At 38.8% G+C, this 27,809-nt stretch overlaps 1 protein-coding gene across 1 annotated transcript in view; it reads left to right on the plus strand.

Annotated features, from left to right (window-relative positions):
- Nucleotides 1-2,463: 2,463 nt before the first annotated feature.
- Nucleotides 2,464-27,809, plus strand: part of hcn1 (hyperpolarization activated cyclic nucleotide-gated potassium channel 1) — a 105,201-nt gene continuing 79,855 nt past the window's right edge. Inside the window, exons 1-2 of the mRNA XM_028462942.1 lie at nucleotides 2,464-3,100; nucleotides 10,893-11,316. Coding sequence (XP_028318743.1) covers nucleotides 2,745-3,100; nucleotides 10,893-11,316 — 780 coding nt within the window. The 5' untranslated portion in view covers nucleotides 2,464-2,744. The remainder of the gene's footprint in view (nucleotides 3,101-10,892; nucleotides 11,317-27,809) is intronic.

Raw genomic sequence — 27,809 nt, forward strand, 5'->3', positions numbered from 1 at the left:
TCCTCAAGATGTTCAACTAGTTTTCTGATAACGACCCGTGGCACAGACTACGATCACACTGGCTTCACAATCTGTTTCACCGCGCCATCTTTCCTATAGCGGCTCAGTGGGAAACAGCACTGCTGCCAGCACAGCAACAGGAAGCGTACATGCTGCATCGACATCTTTATTTCTTGATGCGCTTAATAAAGAGAGAGATCTGGAAAATACAGCTAAGTGAAGGTGTGATCACAACCATTTTCAAAGTACTGCCAGTGGGATGAAGAGAAATAATGGTAACTTTAGTATAGATATTTACAGATTAACATCATGGAGTTCAGAAAAATTGTTCCCACGCCTGCTGAGAGAACTGTGTCCTTAGGACTCTAAAAAAGATGTTACTACAGTTGGTGGCATCAGTTATCTATGTACAGTAGGTGTTTCAGTGTTTTACAGGGATACACACTAAACCACGTTTAAATAGACAAATTAAAAAGCCCAAACCCCTTTTTCCTTATTTACTGTATTTGTCCTTTTTTTTGCCATTTTTCATCCCAATGAGCTATTTTTGCCTAATAAATAGCAGTTGTTTCCTTTTTTCCCTACATTTTGCCTCTTTTTTTCTACATTTTTGCCCTTTTTCACTATTGTTTGCCACATTTTGCCCTTTTTCCACTAGTGTTTGCCTCATTTTGCTCAATAAAGCTACCCTTTGCATTACATATTACCCAGTTCCTCTTTATTTGCTTATTTTTTGGCCACTCGTGACTGCTTTTTGCCCATTTTAGTCACTTTTCACACTGTTCTTGCCATGTTTTTGCCACTTTTGGACCATTTCTGGCTCCCTGTTACCATGGCTGCCTCCACTTGCTTGTGAAAACAAAAACATAGTGGACCGGCCCACTTCGGGTCGACGACCCACCGGCCAGTCCACCCCTGGCTTCAACTGTGAGACAGAATGTGAAAAGAAAATCCAGCAAATCACATTGTATGATTTTTAAAGAATTTAGTGGTAAATTCTGGCCTTCACACACCTGTTACTTCTTCATTAAGAAGCTCTTCTGTCCTCCACTCGTTACCTGTATTAATGCCACCTGTTTAAATTCATTATCTGTATAAAAGACACCTGTCCACACCTTCAAACAGTCAGAGTCCAACCTCCACCATGGCCAAGTCCAGAGATCTGTCTAAAGACACCAGGGACAGAATTGTACACCTGCACAAGACTGGGATGAGACATTCTACAATAGGCATGCAGCTTAGTGAGAAGTTGAACTTTTGTTATTGACTAAATATTTATTTTGTCCATTATTAAAAATTACAGATATTTTGAAGTGGGACAACTTGCACAGTTGGTGGCTGCCAAATACTTTTTGCCCCAATGTATAAAGTTCCCAGATCCAAAGGTGAAAAACAAATGCTAACCACTAAATCACAGCCTTTTTGTTACAATAAATGTGTGCCTTTTTGTTCTTTATATCAGCTATTCTCAACTGGTGGGTCGGGACCCTAAAGTTGGTCGCAGACCTGTACTGGGTGGGTAGCGGCCAGCTCGTCAAAAATCAATATAAGAAAATACAGGAAAATATATAGATTTATTTTTTTTAACTATACTGTACAAGTGTGTTTTCAACAGATATTTTTGAAAAAACTAAATTTGGTTGGTTAAATTCTGAAAAAAAAAAAAAAAGTGGGTCGTGATTTAATGACTGTGGCCAAATGTGGGTCCCGGGGTGAGCCCAAGAACCCTTGTAGAGAATCAGAAATACTTTATTTATCCCAGGGGGAAATTACTTGTTACAGAGGCTCACAAATTATTACAAATAAAAAGAAACATAGCCACTAAAGAAATAAAGAGAAAAGAAACAAAACAAAAAAAGAGTGCACACATAACAGTGGGAAAAAAATTACACATATATATATGTGTGTAATTGGAGAAAAAAATAGCAATATTTTTTATTTCATTACAAACCTTTGTTCCTTCAGGATATATGTTTCTATTGCTTGTATGTATATATATATGTGTATTTATATATATATATATATATATAAATACAAGCAATAGAAACATATCCTGAAGGAACAAAGGTTTGTAATGAAATAAAAATATTGCTATTTTTTCTCCAATTCAACAAAATTTCCCTTTTTTAAATACATAAAAATTAGGGGAATAATTGTAGATATTTTATTGAGAGAATAATTTTTTATTGTCATTGTACAACAAAACCCCACAGAACATTCAAGTACACTTAAAGATTCAAGCCAGAACAGACACAGTTATCATATAATAATAAAAAACATAAGGTAAAAATCTGTCTGAGCATTATTTATGTACAGTATTTATGATCTAATGTGTTCCTCGGATGTTGGCTGTATCCCAGCATGTGTGAGAGGTGGAGAGAGGAGGCGGATATCATGAGCCACACTATGTAAATAAGCAGCAGCAGCAGCAGTGTGAGCCTGCCCTGCCCTGTAAGCCCTGTGCCTGTAGCGGCTACACCGCAGTGACACCCAGCCTCTGGACGGCAGGAGCCCGGGCCGTCGGTAGATGGCGGTAACCCAAGAAAGCTGATCCAGCGGGCTGTCGGCCACTCTCTGCCTCAGTTTGCAGCACTCACACAGCTGAGGAAGGCAGAGGAGCTGCTCAACACTTTGAAGGACACCACAGGAAACCTGGGGAGAGACACGGCGGCTCCTGTCCACTTTTACGCGCCGGAGACGGAAGCTCTCTGTCCCCCTGTGAACACGGAACAACCCACAAGACCATGGAGGAAAAGTCGAATTCCTTCTCCAGCAACAAGGACGACAAGGCGGATGGGAATAATGTTTTTCAGAGGCAAGACTCGATACAGAAAAATAACACGGGGAGCCAGAACACCAAGGACCATGGGAACTCAGTGGGCTTCAAAGGGGAGCGGGAAGAGGCCATGGTCGGCTTTGACGATCTGGAGGGGGCGTCCAGGGCGTCCGGTTTTATGCAGAGGCAATTTGGGGCCATGATGCAGCCGGGAGTCAATAAGTTCTCCTTGCGTATGTTTGGCAGTCAGAAAGCGGTGGAGAAAGAGCAGGAGAGGGTGCAAACGGCCGGATACTGGATCATTCACCCGTATAGCGATTTTAGGTAAGGGGCTGCAAACAGACACCTGCTCCTCACCTTTATCACCTCATCATCAGCACAGGGTCTGCTCTGCACACTTTCTCTCTCTCACACACACACACACACACACACACATGCGCACATACACACACCAAAGCGCTAATCTACCGCTATGTTTATAGCCCAGCTCACAATCCCTGTTTCACTGCGGCATTTTTTTTTTAAATTATTATTATTTCTCATCCGTGCCAAACAGCAGAGGAGACGCATCGAGGCTAAAAAGGTGCAACAGAGAAACGTCCTTGAAAAAAGGATGGTGAATGTCACAGTTTGTGTCCATGCTCCTTCATTGCGACATATTCTACCTGCATGGGCACAACGTGACAATGTGCCACTGCACCATCACGCGTGTAAACATTTCCCAGTAGGAGGCTGGAGGACGACGGGGCCTGTGTGCATAAAAAAAGATGCGGTAAAAAAAAAATCTAAATCACGAATGAATGTGATAATGAGGAAAATGGCCGTGTTGTGAATGAATTATTGCATAGTGCTGTTCACTTGGTCAATGTGTGAGGGCTTGACTGATCATTGTGGGGGGGTTTGAAAAAGACCCACACAGGGGGGTTCATTGTGTTTCTTATTGTGATAATAAAAAATAATTTTTTTGCCAACCTTGCAAATGACCCTACCACCTACCATACATGCTTTATTGCATTTAGGCTCCTGGAGAACACATGCAAGCTCTCACAGGTAGTGCAACACCATTGGTGCACATCTTCCATCTTTCTTTGGCAATCATTCAATGGATCAAATCCATTATGTAGTCTTGGCATGCCATTTTTTTTTTTTTCTTTTCTTTTTTTTATAGCTGGCACTGTTCCAAAGTGGGTATCATCAGAGCAGACCTGGGCAACTTATGGCCTGGGGGCCACATGTGGCCGTCAATGGAATTTGTCCGGCCCTCAAAAGTAAATGCGCTGAAACATGCACAATTACAGAAACACATACAAAAAGAAAAAACAAGCTCCAAAAACACTCAAAACAACAAAAAATGACATCAACAACACAAAAGATGATTATAAAAAGTACGCAGAGGTTAAACAGACATATAGAGGACAATGCAAACACAGAAAATGATGACAAAAATGCACAAAACTACTCAAGCACACACAGAATCACCGAAAAACTCGTAAAATTTGTTTTTACCACCTGTATAATTGCTCATTATTCCATATTATTTTGATAATGTGACCCTTGGATCAGACAATGACATTTATTTGGCCCTCACTGTTAAGCCTGGATGATATATTGCTTCAGAAAAATAATGCGATAAACGATAATAGTACAATTTAAAAAAAAAAAAAAAAAAAAACCTTTTCACTGTATTTCACTAATTATTTGTCACAAGACACATTCATATCAGTGAAATTAGGTCAAATAACACATATGCCTAAAAAAAACCGCCAAACAATACAATAGATATAGTATGTTGTGACCCATACAAATTATTACTGCTTTAAATTGTATTTAGCAGTGGGGGATACAAGCTGATTTCATGCATATTTTGGGGGTCCCTGACTAAAAAGTTTGAGAGCCACTGCCATGAAGCAATTTTCAATTAGACCATTTCATTTTAAGGTCTGTGCTGAAAATAGAATTAAGTAATATTAAAGTGACTTCATTGTATTACAAAGAAAATACCAAAAATCTTTCCACTTTTGCTAAGAAAATGTACAGACGATAAATATTGAGCCCTAAAATATATTGTTTTATACATGCGTTATTGCTCAATAAGTCGGTATAGCATTTATTGTGACAGGCCTACCCACTGTGATAAAAGTTGCCCATCTTTTCATTCCTTTAAAACTTGATTCATCTGCACAAGCCAGTTTTGACTGAGCAGCCACTCATTTGCACACCACACTGAGTTTCAGCAGTAAACAAATGAAGCGCAGGTACATGCAGGACTGGTTTGCTCATAGGCTTTGTGTTTACACTCCACCACCTCACCAATTAGCCATCTCTTCTGGCCAGCTCCCAGCACCAGCATCCCCATGGCACAGCTTGATGCCCTACCATCGTGTGCTTTTCCGCTGTAGCTACATGTAACATGCCGGGACACGCTGCAGCCTCTGCCTCCATCATCAGAGCTGTCCGTGGTGCTGAACCGAGCCACGAGGGCCTGAGGATGCAGCACCGTCTCCCCTCTTTCCTTCCTGCTGATGATTTCAGAGCTGCTTGCGGCTGCCAGCTGATTTCTCAGCATGGGAGCTGCTTCACTCCAAGTCACAACTTTGCAGTGACGGAGAAGCTCTGCTTGGCCTATTTGAATAAACGCACATATATTTGCACTTAGCATGTTTGCAATGCTGAGCAGACAACACTCTGATCTGCATGTATCCCCTGGAAGATTTCAATGCACTTTCCATAAATCTACACAGAAGCAATCCGCGACTGACACACACACACACACACACACACACACACACACACACACACACACACACAGTGACAGACATATATGCATCATCATGTACACAGATGTACAATGATAGTGGGCCCGGATTAGCACAACACAACAGTCAATAAGCTTAAGCAGAGTCTGAAAACAATTGCGTAAGAAGATTGACCCCGTCTAAAAGATGGACAAAGTGAAGGACCTGAAAACTACCATTAGATGCAGACCTGTTTTTTTTTTTTTTGGATGGTTATGTGATTAATTCAGCAGATAATTAGTTGCAATAACTTTTTCCTGACTTTAGGAATTTTATTTTATTTTTTAAATGGGTTAAAGGTAGGCTACCCCTAACATATTTGACATTTTCAGTTTATTTGGGGTGGGGAAAAAAAAGTAGTTTTCTTTTACCTAAAGCAGTTTCTTTTATTTTTTTTCAATCTTGGGGTCACTTGGAATTAAAATGGGATTGTCTGAAATGTTCAGTAATTGATAAGAAAAATTACCGAATTAAATTATATTTTAATTATTATTCTTTGTTTTAATAAAACACCACACGGTTTCCCAAAACTGTAATCTGTACATTTGTTTCCTCAAATATAAATCAAGTTAAAATAAAATACCTTATAAAAATATCTGAGGTGGGGCATCTTGTCACTTTGTGCACTAATTCTGGCTACTCTGAATTTGTAACACACTATAACAACCATGATCAAAAACTAATTCTGGAGATAAAATGTCTCTAGGGTCACATCCTGAAAAATGTTGATGCATAACCTATTTCTACTTATTTTCCTCATTATTAGGCAATTATTTGTTGCATATCTTCAAGCAGCTGCTACGATATCATACTAATTATTACAGTGTTTATTTGCATTCGTGAGGTTGTTCTTTTTGATCACAAACTAATTTTCCCTGGTCATAGTAAACAGGGTTCAAGCCACGGTTGGCTACAGTCGTTCTGAACATGAGTGGGTTTTCCCTGGGTACTCCGGTTTCCTGTGTGTGTGTGTGTGTGTGTGTGTGTGTGTGTGTGTGCGTGTGTGTGTGTGTGTGTGGGCATAGTGTGTACACATTGTGCTCACCCTGTTCACTGCCATTCGCTCCCGTGTCCCACAACACTGAACAGGATAGCCTTTTAAAAACCGAGCACAATTATCACAGCATAGTCTTTTTTTAACAATGTGTGTTATGTAAGCCCAGTTTGTGAATGGCACCCCTATTCATGCTGGGTTAATAAAGCTCTGACAGTGTTGGAAACTCAATATCTGATATGTTCATTGTGTACACAGATGCTGCTCAAATATTAATGGCAGGTTAGTAGTATTAATTATTTATAGATTTTTTTAAGGGCCTCATCTACTCATGTAGGGCTTCATACACTTCTGGTTATAGTGAGAAGAGGTTTTTGTCCTTTAATTAAAAATACTCAGATGTTTTTTTTTCTTTTTTTTTTTCTAGCATATGCTTTAAAAAGCTTGATTTAAATTTATTGACAATATAGCTTTCATTTGTGTCTAAAGTGTGTTGTGTTGGAAAATTTGAACAAACCTTTATTTTTACTCATCTCTAGGCAATCATTAGCATTTTACTATTATAAATACATTTCAGGGGTGGGAACCTCTGGGTACGAGACGATACAAAGCTCACGATAACGATTATCTCACGATATGACGATACCGCGATTATCAATAAATTGGTCAGAAATCAATCTACGATAATCTGACATCATTTTATTTCATATCTCTGAAAGACAATAAATTGAAAAAGTGTCCTATGAACAGTGACACTATTTTAGTGCAACATTTCTGTAAATAAGCGTCAACATACCAATGTAAACGAAAAAGTATCTCCAATAGTGCCAGTACCAGTGACACCATTACAGTGAAATATTCCAGTAAACAAAATATTGGTTCCTTCAACAAACAGTGACAAAAATTCTATGAAGACCTACCTGCACATTTTAGTGAAAAAGTAGAAAAGGTTTTGAAAAAAATAAAATAAAATTCGATACTTAGCGGGAGCATATCGATAATCGACCGTGCGGAAAAATATCGCGATATATCGCCGTATCGTTATCGCCACAATCCTAATACATTTATTGTGAAATTGTCAGAAGATTCAATTCAACTTTATTTGTATAGCGCAAATTGCAACAACGATAGTCATCACAAAGTGCTTATTAAAATATGAAATTCAAATTCAGAAGATCATAAATAGTTTGAATCATATTGACCTAAACACATATTTCATTTTTGACCAAATACTATAATCTATTATTTCCTTGATTTGCTGATTATCCAAACATTATTTTATTCTACTTTATGTCTTGACTTTCTTAGCATCACGTGACCTGCGTTTGTGTGGTGTGTGCTTGTTACATCAGTTATTGGATAGGAACTGGTTTGCTGATTAAGGCTGTGTGAGGGATCCCTCTGTTGCTTGGCAGGAGTGTTCTGGCATTGATTAGGACAGATCACTTGTTAGAGAGAGTAAACCTACAAGACAAAATGTGCTTGCTTGTTTGAGACTAAATGATTCCTGTAATGATTTTCCTACTCTGACCAGAATTTATAAGACTTCCCCTTCTGTGAGGTTTGTTTTTGTGTGAAAATGAGAAAAATCTGACCCCAGAATGTAAAAGTATTCACTCTGGCAGTGATGATTGCATCATATTGGCAAGGATAACGTCGTAAAAGCTAGAGTTCAGTTCTAAATAATCATCAACTGCAACTTATTTGGACACAACTTCACGCGTGGGACAGTTTCTGCTTGTACAGAAGGTGCAGTTCTTGTTGTAGAACTCCGCAGGGCCACTGTTGGCTGGAGCTACTGGAACTCATTCAGGAATCGGAAATGCAAAATAAATGCACAGCTAGTGCTGAGGCAGTAAATTACTGTTGTGTGCACTGGATTCTGGAACAGGCTCAGTTGTGTGGGGGGATGTGTTCTTGTAAGGGAACCACTGGAGCAAAAGATTTATATGGTGATCATGTATAAGGAGCTGGGTGCTATCAGAGCTTTTGTTGGAGTTGCACTGGCTAACCCAGGATGGCCCATAACAAAAAAGAACTGTGAGGGGTTTTATTTAGCTTTAAGACTTTGTAAACACACTTTTTTTTTTATATTCTCAAAAGAAAATCTGTTTGGGAATCGTTGATATATTCCTTTGAGCAAGCTTTGATGCTCCTTTATGATCTGATTTTCATAGAAAACTCAATCTTTTATTCATTAGATGAGTGGGTGTCTCAGAGGTCATGTTCAGTATGTGCACCACCACCTACCTAGATCAAGTTCAACATAATAGTGTGGGTGCTTTGTGGGGATTTAGTAGTAACGATAATGGATATAACCCTTCAGAGACCTAAATAAAATAGTCGTGTTACCTAAAACACAGGCCGCATTATAAGAAGCTTATTAAGTAAATATAGAGTTTTGTAATGGTATAAGAAATATTGTATGCCAAGTGTTGGAAAAATGGCTGCACTGAAAATATTTATCTATGAAAAAGTTGTTGCCATGTAATTATCTCAGTTCTAATATGACGCGTGTTCCCAGTACCTGAAAATAAATGTTTCGAGCCTCATTTTGGCTGTCCACCCTCTCACCTTCAGATATTTAAATTCATGCATATTCAGAGTAGTGCATGTGTGAGGATCCTGCTCAGAAACAGACGACAAGTCTTCGATCTTTAGAAAAAGGCTTTGGTTTTTCTTCTTGCAGGTGCGTAGAAAAAATGTATTTCCCACTCAACAAGCACTTGCCCCGGATTCAAACCCATGCAGCCTTCAAGGATGTGACAAAGCAAAAACAAAGCCTCCACGCTAAACTCACCTTAGGCGGAACAAGCAAATATGATTTTATAAAGTGCATTGTGTTAGCTGAGGTGAACTCGAAGTGTGAGTTATTCATTTGTCATGCTCATTATCCTTGTTGTGTAAATGTCCTGCCGTTGTGCACGCTCGAAAAGGAATGAAAGTCATCCTAAAAGCCCGAGTGCATTGTGTGACATATATAAGCAGCTCCACGGGAATACGTTTTATGCCTGCTGGTGTAAAATCACCTCCAGTGGAAGTTTCAAACAACCTGGAAGTTCCAGTTTAGATGAGGTGAGGAAAAATATCAGACATAGACAAAGCCTGAATACATTTCTCCAAACAGTCTAAGAATAGGTGGTGAGTCTGTTAACTAAAAATGCATTTACTTAAATTTACTTTTGAGTCAGACTCTGGAAACTATCTTAAGTCTGTGTTCAGTGCTTTGTAAAATGTCTCAAGGTTGTAGTAGCCATTATGGTAAAATATTTTAGCAATATTTAGATAGCTTTTAATAATAGTGGCGTGGATTTATACAGCCCTTTTTGTGAGTTACAGAAACCATTATTCATTCACATCAGTTATACCGGTGGTGGTAAGCTACATTGTAGCCAGAACTGCCCTGGTGCATACTGACATAAGCGTGGCTGCCAATTTGCCCAACCAACCAATTCATATGAGGCAATGTGGGTAAAGTGCCTTGCCCAAGGACACAACAACAATAGCTGTTTCCATGACAGATTTTCGCAAAATAAAAGTGATATTTCTAAATGTCGACAAAGTATAATTGCGCTTTGAACTTGTTTCCATTCCCGGGAAACTTCATCCCGCGAGGAAGATGGACGCTCCAAACTCACTGACACTGAAACTCCTCCTCATGAAAGCGTACATTTTTTTTTTTTTGCGATATTTGAGTGTTTTTTCAAAATTCATGTGTTTCCATCACCAGTTTTTATTGCGCTATTTAGAGTTTGCGCATTTCCAAGGGTAATGGAAACACAGCTATTGACTAGGATGGAGCGGGATTCGAACTGATTCAGTTATTGGGCGACCCAATGTCCCACTGAGCCACGCCCCCCTGTGGTTTTATAAGCTTGTGTAAATTCATAAAGGTGGTTTAAAATAAAAAGAAGACAAAAAATCCTACTGATAAAGAGACAGTGTTGACAAAAAGGTAAAGAACGCAATGTATTAAAAGTGAACAATCATCCATCCAAGCATTCAATGCAAGAGACACTGAAAAACTTGTCCACATCCATCCATCCATCCATCCACTTTCTGACACACGCTCCTTTTTCAGGTTCCCAGGAAGAATAGTGGCTAATATTTCCGTTGTTAATGGAGATCTTAATAAACAGTGACTCCAGTCACCTTTAGTCATGTTTTTGGATGGTGGGAGAAAAATAAGTGTAGCGTACCCTGAGAAAGCCCAAGCAAGTACGAGGAGAACATGCAAACTCCACACAGAAAGGACCCACGTGTGTCTCCAGACTCTTCCTTGTATCTTCTCCGTTGCGTCGCTGACTTTCTGTGTGTTGCTCCACAGGTTCTACTGGGACTTGATAATGCTCATCATGATGATGGGGAATCTAATCATCATTCCTGTGGGAATAACCTTCTTCTCAGAGCAGACTACCACAACCTGGCTGGTCTTCAATGTGGCTTCGGACACCATCTTCCTGGTGGACCTGGTCATGAACTTCAGGACGGGGATCGTCAATGAGGAGAGCTCTGAGATTATCCTCGATCCAAAAGTCATCAAGATGAACTACCTAAAGAGTTGGTTCGTTGTTGACTTCCTCTCCTCCATTCCAGTGGATTATATCTTTTTAATAGTGGAAAAAGGCTTTGACTCAGAGGTATATAAAACGGCGCGCGCTCTGCGTATCGTCCGCTTTACCAAGATCCTCAGTCTTCTTCGTCTGTTAAGATTGTCCAGGCTCATCAGATACATACATCAATGGGAGGAGGTGCGTATATCATTTTAGTCAGCTGAAACAAAACAACATTAAATGCTTTTGCACCAGCTTTTTAAAACATTCAGGGTATTTGAGCAGCATGTGTCGACCATGACTGAATGCATTCTATGGTAACAACCTTGAAAGGTTAAGGACACCAGCTCCAGGAATAAACACTTCTAATGGAGGGCTGTCAATCACTTTTGCCTAAAAGGCTTATCAGTGGATAACAAGAGGTAGGATCAGTTTTGGCCCATTGATGGGTGAAATTCATGCAAAATCTAAAATCAAAAGTAATTACCTCCATCCCCTAGTGGTGCAGTCAAACTGCAGATATGGATCCACGGCTTAATGGACGTAAGGTGTCTTCATTTTACAAGAGAGCACAACAGTGTATAAGTCCCGGGGGGACCAATATAAAGGAGAATTGAAAGACTTTGTATCCATGGTACCTTGTGATGACTGTAGTGGGTTGTGTATTAATACCTCAAGGTTATGCCCCGCTGGACTTAACCAAGAGCGATACAATATTACCCACTACTGAGTCATTGCACTCCCTGACTCACACTATTTAACCAGACTTAAGTGTTCTCCATCTCCTGGTAATGATTCCATTACACTTTCCGATCGAATGATCGTGCTGCTCCGTATCTCAACCTTTGAGTCTATTGTACATCAAAAATCACAATGTGTGCATCGGCGTGCCTCCGTTTTTGAATTGTCGGTTAGTTATAATGAAAATGGCAGATCATCCAATTCCAAGGAATGAGCTCCCTTACCTTGAATGTACTTGTTCTCTCAGCGCTTGCATTTTGTTCATTGCATTTGTGCATTTGTCATTTGCTTTAGTGACGCAAACTGTGTAGGTGTCAGGCCAGAAACAATGCACATAATCTTTGGAGTGCACATCCTGTATATCAGACATAGGCAACTGGCGGCCCCGGGAGCCACATCATTGTGTGCGGCCCCCAAAACAAATCCCCAAAAATTGTATTTTAAGAAGTTTGCAGGAATATAAAGCACAACATAATAAACAAAATAACTCCCAAAACACACAAATCCACAGCAAAATGCACAAAAACACACAAAGTGACAACAAACACAGATGCAAAAACCACTTAAACAAACCGAATGACTACAAAAGCACAAAAAACAACAACACATTACAGAATAGTTCCGAAGATACACAATCTGTCAACAAAATTACACTGAATCAGAATCAGAATCAACTTTATTGACCAAGAGTGTATGAATACACACGAGGAATTTGTCTTGGTGACCTGTGAATGACAAGAAAATCCAGAAAGTGACCCCAAAAATGCACAAATTGACAACATAAATGCGTAAAACGACAGAAAAATACACAAAATTACAACAAGAACACAAAAAACAGCAAAAACACACATTATGACTTCAAAAACACACAAAATGACTACAGACTGACAAAACTACTAAGACAAATGTTGATAATGTGGCCCTCGGATCAGATACAATTACATTGTGTGGCTCCCGCTGTGATAGAGTTGTCCATCCCTGATCATCATCAGCAGCAGTAGAGCCTAACTTTTTAATATGAATATATTATTATCGTCAGTATGAACTGCAGCAAGTCAAAACTTTAATAAATGAGCATCATGTCCAATCCCCAGCACCCATGCCATGGATCAGTGCGCATTTATAGAGCAGGAAAAGATCATCTTTGTGCTTGGTTAACAATGAGCCCGGCTGACTTTTACAGCCTCTACGTTTGCCTATATATTTCTGTCTGGGTGTATTTTAAACAGTTTTATATAATCCATGCTGCGTAGTGTGGCATTTGAAAACAATTGTGTTATTTATGCCTCACTAGAGCAAATCTCAAATTGTGCCAGCGATGGATTAGTAGTAGGATGTGCACATGCAAAGAAGCCACATGTTTAAAAACCACATTTGAAATAGGCCTGGGCAATATATCAATATTCAACAAATATCATGATTTCTATTTTGGGGATATAGGAAATTACAATATCTCCTGTAATGATGTATTTTATTTTTATAGCTTTTTTTTGTATTAAAATACTTGTCTCGCTGCTTTCACTACTTTTCACAACATGAAAAGAACCGTTACATGGATTATTAAGTGCATCCTAACCCAGACCTTTCCCTAAACAAGCCACACTATGGAACTCACTCACACGTGCTGTCCCTTATAGGAGAAAAAGCCCAAAGTGGCACACATCATGTTAATAAATTTGCATGTGTTGCATTTTACATCAGCAAATTTAACCCAGAATTGTCTTTCTGGTAAAACAGGGGTCACCCCGCATTTACTTGCCAGGATTCAAACCCACACAGATGTATACAGATGACCAATCTAGTCAGTGCCTATGTCTATATATTATAGATTTTTGTATTAAATCAACTTTTATTTATACTGAAACATTGTGACAAACGATTTCATGTGTCACAGATTTGAATTTTGCTGTGATAAGATATGTAATATTTTACGAAAATCCACTTTTTAAAAAAAACATAATGGTTAAATTGTACAAACATGTTGCGATTGCTTAAAGTTGTTAGTAAAATAGAAACATGATGGTTTCCTGGGAAACCAAATGAAAATCAAACAATTGCGTGAATTTGAAGGAATAGAAAGTGTTACATGTTGAAACTTAATATGATAATTTAGTATGAAATGGGGATGTCCCCATACGACTTTTTTACTTCCTATACGATACCGATATTGCAGCCTTGAGTATTGGCCGATATATCGATCCGATATCAGCACGATAGTCAGCAACAGTAGATATGAGAAAAACTGACCCATTTATTATTAACCAATTGGTTACACACATTTTAACCTTCATAATATTATCTACACTATTCTACAATTGAATAAATATAATGTATATTGGAGAGTTTAGATGCAGTCCGATAAAATCCGATATTCGTTTTCTGGCTGATATCTGACCGATATCTGATATCACTATCGCATCGGGACACCCCTAGTATCTAATAAGTGCTTTCAGTTTCTGAAAGGTTGGTGACCCCTGTGATGGTAAGATATTACTAAGTTAAAAATGTATATCGTTTATCACCATTTTGAGAAAAAATATCGAGATATGAGTTTTGGTTCATATCGCCCAGCACTAATTTGAATCACCCACTGGTTGTTTTTAATGGTTAATAAATAGTAATAATGATACAGTGGATTTTATGTATCGCTTTTTTATCATAGACACTCAAAATGCATTACAGAATGAAGGCGTTATTCTTTCACTCCACACTTACTGTAATTCTCTTCTACTGGTATTGTAAAGATTAAAATGGAGAGCTAAATCATATTCTATTGGGAAATAGTGTTTTTTTTTGCAGCCTAGATTGACGTCATATTCGAGGTACAAGCGGGCTGCACCGCAAGGTTAACAAAAAAGTGCAGTATGTATGCAGCAAGACATTGCAGTATAGGGATGTGTCATAGTGGTCTGATGCGACAGCAGAGCTCACAGCTCTGAAGTTCATCGCTCTCACGTCATTTCTCATCTCCTCCAATCCATTTTTTTGAATGCCAAACTCAGGCTCCGACATCCTCTTATGTTCTCGCTCCTTTCCTCATTCACACTTGCCTTTTCTCACTTTCTCACACTCTCTCTCTCTCTCTCTCTCTCTCTCTCTCGCTCTCTTACAGTACGTCTTCCCTAATAAGCAGCCTCTATTTTGACAGAGATCCTTGTGTGCATGCTCAGTAGGCTTTAAAGATGCAGATCGTGTTATTAGTTATTTTTAGCAGAATCATATTAAAGACAGTGAGTAATGAAACGACAGCGAATCAGACACATCCGCTGGAGATGTTAGCGGGGGGTGGGGGGGTGGGATGAGGAAGACACTCAGTGGAAGATCATTCCAAGCTGTCGAATGATGTTAGATGGAAGGAAGCAAGATCAGGATTTTAAAGTAGGGACAAATGTGGCCTCCTGCCATTGTAATGGGCTTTGAGTAGTGAACCGTCTTCACATCAGTTTGGGACAGAATCAGTTAGTTATACAGTCACAGTCAGTTTCTACCATAAGTCATCTTCTGTCCTTAGTGTTCGTCCATCGTTCCATCATCTGCTGTGTGCTCCCTGCCCCCTTCTTCACTTTGTCACCCTCCATTCCCTCCATCTGTGGAGAAAAGTAGGCTGTGATCTCATTTTAGCTGGCCTATAATGGTCAAAACCATTTATAATAGGGATGCACCAAATATTTGGTAACCGAATATATTCGGCCGAATATTGCAAAAAAAAGCGAATTTCGGCCTTCGGTTGAGTGAGTTAAAAGCAAGGCCGAATAGTAGCGTATGAGGCAATCAAACAACGCGCAATGACGCAGTGTCTGAGGCAATAACGCTGTGTCCGACGCAATGACGCAATCAAACAACATGCAGTGACGCGGTGTCCGACGCAATCAAACAACGTGCAGTGACGCGGTGAAAAGGACAATAATTCATTTGTTGTGGGTTTATCCACTTTAATGCACTTTAGTTTTTTTTTTTGGAATGCATGTTTTGTTTTATTTGAACTCCGAATATAAATGAAAAACTTTGTTGTGCTTTTTTTGAAAAGCAAAGGCTATTGGATTATTTAAAAAGTGTCAGAATATTCAATAAACATTTACTTTCTTTAAAAAACATGTTTAAAAATGTATTCTAGGCTATTTATGCACTATAAAATTGTGAAAAACTTAACAACTGCATTCGGTATTCAGCCAAGCATTTATATTTTATTCGGCTTCGGCCACACATTTTCATTTCGGTGCATCCCTAATTGATAAGCCCAATTTCAATGTTATTCTCCTTACTTACCTTCTTGCATGCTTAAAGTGTGTTAAAATGTTGTGGGATCTGTTGAATAATGATTCCCTACTAAGGAAGTGATTCATCCTAATAGAGCAAGCTATGCAATTATATCACTCATTAGAGACGAAAGGTAAATGACTTCATCTTTCAGGGACAGTTAACTGACAATGGTATATTTTTTTACATTTGAATGTTTCATGGGGAAAGTTACAGTTGAAGTAAACAAACATATTTTAGTTCAGTCATTATTCAAAGATACATTTATTTGTGCCACACAAGTAGGGTTGGGCATCGTTTGAATTTGAACGATTCCAATTCCTCATTTTGATTCCAATTCTTAACGATTCCGATTCTTTGAAGAGTCATGGTCAAAGTTTACATGTTTTAAATGAGCTAGATAACCAGAGGTCCTTCTGGATGAAATAGCCTGAACCGCTCGTTGAATTTCAATTCTACAAACTTTTTACTTTTTATGAACTTTACTTGGAATTTATCCCAGGGCTGTTTTCAACTAGTATATAAATCTACGAACTTTAATTCTTTTCATGAAACACATTACATGATACATATCCTGAGTGTCTGATGCTGCAGATCAAAAGTAGGAATCGAAATTAAATTTTTTTTAACCATTTTAGGAGAATCGGAAAGTTAATCAATCGGAAATCATTACTCGATGCCCAACCCTAAGATAGTTCTAGTAATTGCAACATAAGGAAGTCATTAACGGCAGTCATCCACATCCATCCATTCAACCATTCTTTCTTGTTTTTCTTTCTTGGTTATTGGCGTTCCACAACCACCTGCTAATTTTATAGGGTTGGTTTTGAAACATCTCATACTTAACTTCACGTGAGGTAAAATACTAATATCAAGCTATCAAGTCTGAGGAATGGTCAGTCCATAACAGGTCTAACACAGACACCCAACAACAGACACATTGTTCACTCCTGTTCATTTGCACCTACTGACGCCCTATAACACGTAATTCTGTTCTGTTCTGTGTGAGTGCTGTCTTCAGCCCATCATACAGTGATGATCCATTCTACTCATCAGCATCAGTCTGCAGGCTTAGGTTAGTACTGTCTGTACACATGGGATACATTCAAATCACAGACCGCCATAGGAGCTATTGAACCGATACACCACCCACTCTAATTAAATTAATAGTGCAATCATTAATGAAGTGTAAACTCACTTATTGAACACTTAATGGTTACCATAATTTAACATAAGGCTGTATGCAGGCTGGTCCTTAGTTATATTTACAACTTGCAATTTCATTCAGCAAACATTTTTATCTAAAGGGACATACAAAATTTAATCGCAGTAGTTTTTTTTAAAGAGCAGAGGGCGCTATATCTATTTATCCTTCTCTTGTCCAGAAGTGTAGGCAGCGGGCGGAATCTTCTACTACTTTCTTTCTGGCCGCCTACTACTCCTAAACATGTTCATAATTGATTCCTTGCTTTAGCACCGAAAGAATATCTGTAATATTACGTGAATATCTGTAAAATCACGTTTTTCTATTAGCTCTGCCTGCTAGCTCATAGCATTTCTTCTTCACTGCAAGATATCTGCATGCCAACCGACCACTAGGGCCCTCTGCTGGTCCAAACAAATATCTGATGTAAATACAGTGAAATGACTGTTTTTTTTAAACGTCTAATTGTTAAGGCTCAAAATACATTTTCAGTTGCACTTTTAAAAAGAAAAAGAACTATTATGCAATTTTGCATTGTTTACTATAGAACCAGAATTTGAATTAATAGGCTTCTTCTTCATTTGTATTATTCCTTTATTTATTTCATTCAAGATTTATTTTTAGTTAAATTGCATTGTTAGTTTATCAAGGTATTCTTTTGACAATGAAAAATAAAAGGAAAATAATACAGTATTTTCAGTCATCATTTGTCAACAGTCCCATTTTGTAAAATAAATCGTGAGAGAATCATATCGTGAACCCAGTATCGTGAATCAAGTCGTATCGGGAGTTGAGTGAATCTATTAGCACAAAGTAGAGCACAGATATTGATGTCACTTTTGTTGTTTGGCTGAACAGTGAATGTGACGCACGACAAATCAAGAAATACTTTTGGATCAAGCAAAGTGAAGCGTTTAGCACCCGAAGAGCACTGTGTTTAGTTTTTTTTTTTTTTTTTTTCTTTTATGGGTTTACGGACCCAGCTGAGGATCTTAAAGTAGATGGGAATGTGTTTTTGATGCTTCATTTGCTGCCATAAAGTGGATCAACATTTCCTACTTGGCAGAAGAAAAACAATTTCCTAGTCATAGGTTTCAACCTCTAGCCTGTAGCAGTACGCTAGTGAAATGTACATAAATAACAGCAGGATACTTGCACTAATGCACCATGTAATTAAAACAGCTTTCAGGGGCATTTTGTGCCCTGTCATCTATAATTTCACAGGCGTTCTTCGATGGTTCAAGGTCATTTACCCCCCCCGTGTTGTGATTCATTCCCCTTATGTTTCTCTTATTATTTAATCTACTCAGAGATTCTGATCTGATTATCCCAATCACCTCAGAGTCTTATTTATTTATTTATTATTATTTTCCCTCCAAAACATTCTGTCTTCTGTTACATTTTGATGTTACCTAATGCACCTGCTTTAGGGGCTGCAATCCAGATGGAGTATATCTTGGCTTATTGTAGTTTAATAAAAAAAAAAAAAACAGAAATCTGAAGTAGACAAGTGGGAGAAAATCTTCTAGTGAGTCCTCGGAGCTCCCAGTGCCACATCTGGCTCATCATCACAGTCAGCAGGCCTCACACCAGAGCCCCAAAAGCAGAGGCTCAGGCCAGGCATGTAGCAGCAAAGCAGACCCTCGAGGAATGGTCCGAGTCTTCCTCAGACCGATTTAGTAGATGTCAAACAAGAGCCAGATTTGTAAAAATAATGACATATGTATTGTTTTATATCACATTACTTGGGTTGATTTGATTCTCTATTTAAAATAACTCATTGAGAATCCAGATCATGGTAGCACAGTTAGTCCTTACTGGTAATTTTGTATTTTTAACACCATGTCGACGCCTCAGCAACAACGAAAAACCCAACCGTCAGCCTGGAGGTAATGAGACATTTGTGGGTACGTTAGAGTCACCGAGCTGCCATTTTCTCCTCTGGTTTATAATATGTAATTAAACAATGCCCACTGAAAAACTACAACTGTATTGATAACCAAAATTTTAACACGTCGAGAGGAATTTCCAGTTTTGCTTTCTTTACTAAATGCCTGCATGATGAGTTAGTCATTGACGTTAATTTTTAACCTTCAACATAATATCTACAATATTCTACAATTGAATAAAAAAATTAAAAATTAATTAAAAAAAAACAAAAGTTAATTTAAAAAGTCCGGAAATTTTAATCCGATATCTGATATTCCTTTTTAGGCTAATATCAAACCGATATCGACTCTCATTATTGGTGAATTTTCTTGGGTTGTGATTAACCAATTTTTATTCAATTGCACTTGGCTATGTTGGGTTGGTTCTTTAATTACCTTACCAAATTTCACCTGGATTGCATCCGGACTTTGCATTTCATTGTGCTTTTTTAAGGAAAAGAGAAAATGGTGCCTATATATTTGGACATACTGTATCGTTATTAATGGGAATAGAAATTTCTTACAGGCCTTTTAAAGTGGATCACTGATCCAAATAAACGCCAATATTTTGGTAAACATGATATTTGGCGCTTGGCGGAGGTTTGCCCTCTCCTGTGCCCTTATTATTGCATGTTTTCCACATTGTAAATCTAGAAGAGGATGCAGTTGATTAAGTTATGTCATTATGTCATTACCGGATTTGGGTGTGCAGCATAAAGAGTCCGTATGAATGATTTTTTAAAAAAATTTCATTATTATTTTAGAGGTGAGGAGGCTCTGAATCATTGATTTTGGTATATTTTATGACTTGTTATGCTATAAAAACTATTTTAGACAGGAAGTAGAATTAAATGAAATATGAATACTGGCAATAATATGCTGTTTTGTCTTCTCAGCAACCTCGGGTGTGCTGGCTGACTGTAGAACATCATGCAAGGGATCTGTTTAATTACAGCGTCCCTGTAGGGCTCCCTCCTCAGGAGCAAAGGTTCATGATTCACAGTCAAAGTAAATTGATCTGAAAGGAGGAAAATGTGAGCCGCCTGACCTGGGTATCCAGTTTACTGTGTGGGAGAGGAGGAGGCTTTAACTACATTAACAAGGCTAAAGTCGGTGTCCTCTGAAATAACCAGTACTATTGTGTGACAGAGTGACATCTAATCTTTTTACAGCCTCTAATCCTACAGAGCAGGTCAATGTAAAGATGCAAATAATGACAACTGCCAGATAAGAATTTTTATTCTTTATTTGTACTAAAATAGAAATCTAAACTATTATCAAAATTAATACACAGACCCTGTCCATAAAATTAGAACATCATGGAAAAGTTGTTTAACTTTTTGAATGGAATGATGGAAATTAAACTTTGATAGATTATAGATTCAGTGCCCACAAACAGGAATTCAAAAAATTACAATAATGTGGTAGGAAGTTCCTCACCCGTCTTCCTCCAAACCCTTGGATCTTGATTCCCGAATGAAAGGCACAATTTACTTTCATCAGAAAAGAAGACGTTGGACCACTGGCCAACAGTCCAGTCCTTCTTCTCCTCTTTTTTCTGCAAAAACTGAGAAGTAAATGTGATTTCTTCACAGCATTCTACTTTTTAATTCCTGTTTTCATGGGTTTTATGAGCTGGAAGCCCAAATTATGTAAAAATTAACAAATAAATACTTGTTTAAATTGTAGGCCCTGATTCTATAATCTACGACAGTTTAACTTTTTGAATGGTATTATGGAAACTAAACAACAGTTCCATGATATTCTAATTTTTTGGAAAGGGTCTGTAATATCAGGCAGCAGTAGTATTGTTTGGTCCTCGTTTTTTTGTCTCAATGGCTTAAATATGAACAGCCATTACCTGCACAATTTGGTTACTTTAATTATTTAGTGACTAATGCAGTAAATTAGAACAACGTGCAAGCGATGTGACAATATTATGCCATTGTGCTGCATTTTGCCCTCTCAGCTCCAGGTCATTGGGTGCCAGATGAGGATTAGTGTGCCTCTGTTGACAAAGGCCCGCTGACGCGATTCACCTGCTCCAAAATAGGCTCTGCCAAGAACTCAGAGTCTTGATCCCGCGGCTCCACTCTAATGCTAGAGGGCAGGTGCACAGTCACCGATACAAATACTCCCAGACACACACACACATGCGCGTGGAAGCTTTGCTGAATCATAAATTGCTGAAGTTCAATTTTAAGAAACAGTATTTAGTGCAGTGGTTCCCTACCTTTTTTGGGTCGTGACCCCATTTTGGTATCAAGAATTTCTGGCGACCCTAAATACATTTGTTTTCTAGAATTAGTTTTTGATCATGTTTGAGCTTCAGAGAATAATTTAAAAATGTATTACATTTTTCAGAATTTTCAGACAACCCCATTTAAACTCCAGGCGATCCCACATGGGATCCTGACCCCAAGGTTGAAAAACACTGTTAATGCCTCCTGAATAGATTCAGTTCTATAGTTTTTTATCATTTCCGGTCATCTTACGCCTGGGGTGGGGCTAAGACTGACACTTTATTTGTTAATTTTCCTCTCTAGCTCTCACTCTCACTCTCTCTCTCTCTCTCGCTCTCTCTCGCCCTCAAGTAATGCCAATGCGTACGCCTAGGGGTACACTAGGGGTGGAAACCTCTGGGTACCTCACGATACGATACACGATATAAAGCTCACGATATGACAATACTGCGATTATTGATATATTGGTCAGAAATCAATCTAAAATAATCTATGACATAACAAGAAAAAAAAAAGATTTAGTGTAAAAATACAATGTTTATTTTATATCTCTGAAAGACAATACATTGAAAAAGTGTCTTATGAACAGTGACACTGTTTTAGTGCAACATTTCTGTGTCAACATACCAATGTAAACAAATAAGTATCTCCCATAGTGCTTTTTGTAAACAAAAAATAGGGTCTTTCTTACCAGTGACACCATTATAGTGCAATATTCCAGTAAACAATTTATTGGTTCCTTCAACAAACAGTGACAAAATATCTGTGAAGACCTTCCTGCACATTTTAGTGAAAAAGCAGAAAAGGTTTTGAAAATAATAAAACAAATCTTAAATTTAAAAAAAAAATTGTAATTTTTGTTTTTAGAAAATCGATACTTAGTGCGAGCATATCGATAATCGATCGTGTGAAAAAATATCGTGATGTATCGCCGTGTCGAAATATGGTCACACTCCTAGGGTACACGTACCCCCGTTTGAAAAACACTGTCTCAAGGGAGTTAAGATGCATTTTATTGTTCTGACCTTGTTTTGTGAAAACTAAATATTTTTTACTCATTATCTGCATACATGTTATGGCTGATGCACAAAAGAAAGGCTGAAGATAGGATCAGTTTATCACAGTGAACAGAAAATGGCATAAATAGAAGGATAATGAAAAGCAGCGTGGCTTCATTATTACGGCTTTCTCAGAAATGGCATTTAGTTGTAGGACACACATGCAGGAATGTAGCGCGCTGCACGAATGTTCTGTGAAAGAAACACGCTGAAGCAGAGCCGCCGGGAGATGACTGTACACAACAGCTTCCTGTTATGTGATGAGATTTGATGTAGTGTGGTGTGATGGGATGAGATACAGGAAGTTGGAGATTGTTGCAGTATGTTTGTGTGTGTGTGTGTGTATCTGGGTAGTGTACGCCCTGTCACCATGAGGTGTGACGTATACAGTAGCAGCTAAAACACAACAAAACCAATGCTTCTGCTATGATCCACCTCATTTCATGGTTCATTGCCAAATAATGACCCTGCAGAACAAGACACAGGAGAGGAAAAGTCAGTGTTTTAATGTTTGAAATCAAAAGTTACAAAATACTTTTTAAGTACAGGTTAATAACTATTATTTTTCTTTTGAAATAATAAGTCCACAATGATTCACGGAGGGATGCAGAGCACAGAACGTGCACAATTATTGATGCAGGCGTACGTTTTTGCAAGAATGCACAAATCACACAGCCACAGCTGCACAGTAGGTTGTTTATACCTAATGTCTTAAGAAGAACATTGTGTCTTGTTCTTTTTTTAAAAAAGGACGCTCTCATCCGGTTTCACTTTGGCATAATTTGCGTTTGCACTTTTTCCTCCTATGTGAACACAGAGGGAAAGCAGCTTAGTCACAAACAAACTTGAGGAAGACATGACATACTGCATGATTGACCTTTTGCTGCAATGGCATGTAGGTTAAGGCCTATATGCTATTCTTTGTTGCTCTCAGGAGATACTTTAGCTTTTTTAATTTGTAAGGGTCCTTGGTGTTCCTTCAGCTTTGGTGTTTTGGACAAATTTGCTCTCCAATCACATCAAGCTGACTAGTTTGCTTCAATCTGACAACGTTAGTAAACATAGCGTCTGTTCAACAGGCTTTTTAATTTACCTCCGAGCAGTGATGGTGTACACCTGCAGTTTTTTGATGGCAGTGGCTATCCGTACGGTTGCCGTATCAATATACCGACATTCTATTCGTACGCAGTGCCCCTATCTGGCCAGTTTAGGGAAAGTTATAGGTCAGTCATTGGCCAGTTTAGGTCACATGACTAAGACTAAACGTTACCCTAAACTTAACTCTAACCCTAAAAATTGTTGCGATATTAGGTTATAACCTAACGCTAACCCTAAACCTAACTCTAACCCTAACCCTAAACTAACCAACAAGAAACAGGCAGAAACGCACCAAAACACTTCCACCTCCACCCCATTCCTCATAACAGGTAATGGGGTGGAGGCTGGAACCTGGGATGAGGTTCATACCGACCCAGTTGCGGAACAAACAGGCTCCCACTTCTGTCCATCGGCTAACAGTTCGATGAACCCTCATACCACACCACACGACACATTAATTGACGACAGGGTGTCCAAACAGACACAGAATGGGGAGGGTGCAACCATCCCCCCCACGCTGTTCCTTGTCCCATATTTACAACACTGCGCTCACACCGCACTATCCTGATACAAACTCACAAAACCTTTTTTGATGAGTGGCACAAGGAAGAGAGGAACACGAATAACAAGCGTCTAACCCTAAGACGCTACATACTTGTACTTCGGTTACCATACCAGTAGCACCCGGGGTTGTCCGCACACCGCAACCATACAAATAGACACTTTCTTTTTTGATTGACAAGGTTCTTGCCGAGGAATCCTCCGGTTAGAGGATTTCATTTCTGCTGTTTGCAGATGATGTTGTCCTATTGGCCCCATCAAACAGCGACTTCCGGCTCTTGCTAGGACAGTTTGCGGCTAAATATGAAGTGGCTGATAAGAGGATCAGCACATCCAAGTCTGAGGCCATAGTTCTCAGTAAAAAAAAAAGTGGAGATTGCCAACTCCAGCTCCAAGGAGAGGTTTTTCACAAGTGAGGTTTGGATGTAGCGGTAGATCGACTGACAGATCGGAAGGACTAACCTAACCCATCCATTTTGGTGAAAAGAGAGCTAAGCCAGATGGCAAAGCTTCGGTTGCTGCTCCTCCACATCAAGATGAACCAGCTAAAGTGGTTAAGGCATCTAGCAAGGATGCCTCCTGGAATTCAGTGGAGACCCTTAGGCCAGCCTCGGACATGCTGGATGGATTCTATCTCTTGGCTGGCCTGGGAATGCCTTGGGATCACCTCAGGGAAGCTGGTAAAAGTGGCTTTAGGGAAGACTCTCTGGGCCTTTCTGCTGAGGATCTTGCCTCAGGGACCCGGACCTGGATGAGCGGCAGAAGACGAATTTACGAATGGACAAGTGTCAAGCGTTTTGTTGTTTGTTGGGGTTTGATCTGCTTTAATACAGCAAACATTTTTTTCTGCAAATTAAATAGATGCTCCTCCGTGCCATTTTGTGGCATTAGTCTGCTCAGTTATAAGTACGTTTTATATAAAATCTACACATCCTACACAAAATTAGGACAGAACTAGCAAAACCTGCTATGTATGTAAATGTACTGTATATTAACAACACTAACACAATGAAGTGATAGTGATAAGAAGTGTCCACAAAGGCGAATGTTGGAGCAAATTTGCTGAGCACTTTGTTATGGAACAGTGATTTCAACATTTCCTCTTTTCTTCTTGTACATTTTTTCTTAGAATTACAGCAGTTTGCATTTTGAAATTTGCTCAGCAGTTCAAAAAAAGATAGAAAAAGAAAACTACTTTATTTATATATGTAAAGAGAGAGAGCAGCGTTTTCTAGAGTATGGCAACACAGTGTGGAGGTTTGCCTGTTTGCATGTTCTCCTTGTGCACAGGTTTTCTCTGGGTAGCCTGGTCTCCTTACATAGTCAAACATGTGTGTATGTTGAATATGAAAATGAATGAATGGAGTGAATGAGGATGTAAATGTGTATCGGTCTTCATGTGTTGGCGTCATGTCCAGGCGGCATCCCTGCCTTGCCCGATGTGAGATGGCGTACAATCCCTAATTTGCTTCTTTGTCTTGTTATTTCTGATGTTTAATTGCCATAATAAGTTAACCTCTGTAGTGCATGATTTGTAGCTGGATAACAGATGCATGTTTAGTGTAGACACACTCCCAACAAACAGTTAAAGTAGATGATTGGTTGTCTCAGCAGAAGTAGAAGCCTCATCCTGTACGTGTTACTAAAGATCATGACAGGTTAGACTGTCTGTTGGAGTGTGGGAGTCACAGCCTGCAGGCGGCTTAATAGCGCTGTCACATGTCTATGTATGTAACTATCTGCCTGTCACTCGCTTGACATTTTGTGCGGAGGGAGGTCTTTCCCTGTTAAAATGAGTCACCGACTATGGGGTGGTTATTATCACTGTGAGACAATGGAGAGGTTTAGTCTGTAGGGCTGAGAGACAGGTGGACAATTAGCATGGTAATCATCATTCACACATGCATGCACAACGTGTGTGTATGCACTAACAGACACAAACCCCAGCTTAGTGAAGGACTCTTCTTCAATTGTGCAAAGCAAACCTAAATGAAAGACAATGGTTTCTCCCTCCCGTGTTGTCCGTGTTCTTGTCTTCTCTGTTTTAAGACCTTCTTTGACGATGAGCATAATGTGCCTTGAATTGTGTTCTGGCTCAGCTAACTGAGGAAAGCTCACGCTTGGCCCACGGGGTGAAAAATCCCAGTCTGCAGTGCCTGAAAGAACAAGTTTCCCCGCAGATTTAACCCATTTCCCCCCTTGCCAAGTCACTCAGTGCTCCTTCTGTTGTTCGTTGGTCTTGTTAACTGCAGTTGAACGTGTTAATTGCTTGTTTGCGTTGCAGAGTTAACTGTCAGTCGTGTGGTTAGCGTAGAAGCCAATGTATTGCTAAAGGCAAATGATTTTAGATCAGTGTTTAATGAATACGTTTTCCTGTTTCAGCCAGGGTGGAATAGCGAACATGGGATTTGGAAAGGCCAACTGACATTCTGAGTTTGATTTCTGGCTGGTATTTCCTTGTGCAATTTGCATAACATAAAATCTGGTGTTAGTGTAAGTCAGACATCGCAGCATATTTCATAATGACATTTACTGCAGCAGTCGCGCAGGTAACGGATTCATTTTTGGTGTCTTCGTGGACCAAGATTCTGACTTTAACTTAATACAGTACGTAAATAAACGAGGCCCATCAGGGCTTGGAACCTAAACATTCCTGTTGTTAAATCGTAAAATATTTAAAGCTGCGCTTCTAATTAGAGATATTAGCGATAAAATCAGATTTTGGTATTGGTTTTTGCATTGATATTAAAAAATGATATGCGCTGTTGTTTGAGACAATGTATTGAAAACTTATACGGCACTTTTTCAATAATTAAAGTTGTATAATGTGTATTAATAAATGTTTATTTGTTAAATACATCCAGTAGTGGATCACATTAAAAATGAGCTTAACCTGTCATTTCCATGGCGATATATGGGCAAAACTTTCATTAGGGGCACATTTGGAATGTTGAAAATCATGGAATTTAAAGGTGACAGTGGCTCACGTTAGCTGTGTTGTATGACCAGCAATTCGTAATCATTTTTGTTTAACAAGGGCTTGAATGACAAAGGTCTTTCCATTGCCTTTTTGTGGTAACGGAGTGGAATGGAAAACATGACATTTGATCACAGCCATCACACACTGAGGCACTGGTTCCTGTTGTAATACCTAATGTCCTTCATTGCCTTTTTAAAAATTGACATCAAAAAGTTGTTCTCGGGTTTCCATGGTTACGGTTGATGATAACTGAGTGGAAAGGAAAGGGAAAAGTGCTGAAAATTGTCAATCGAACCTGCATTACAAAAAAACTAGGGGAACGAGAAAGCTCGGATTATTCTGCTTTATTAAGAAAGACACTTGATATTTCAGTGGGTACATTTGTTCCTGAAAACAAAAGGTCAAAAAGTATTGGGCCCAGACATATTCTTCCCATATCTACCCCTAATAGAGATGGGCGATATTGACAAAAAATTTTTTATCACGATAACGATAAAAATCACGATAAATAAAAACTATAAATAAAATAAATAAATAAAAAAATTCACAACTTAATGTATGTAAACAGGTTCCTTACAAACACAAATAAATCTGAATACATCAACATTAGACACATTTAAA

This window comes from Gouania willdenowi, chromosome 12 (genome assembly GCF_900634775.1).
Source record: "Gouania willdenowi chromosome 12, fGouWil2.1, whole genome shotgun sequence".
Taxonomy (NCBI): Eukaryota; Metazoa; Chordata; class Actinopteri; order Blenniiformes; family Gobiesocidae; genus Gouania; species Gouania willdenowi.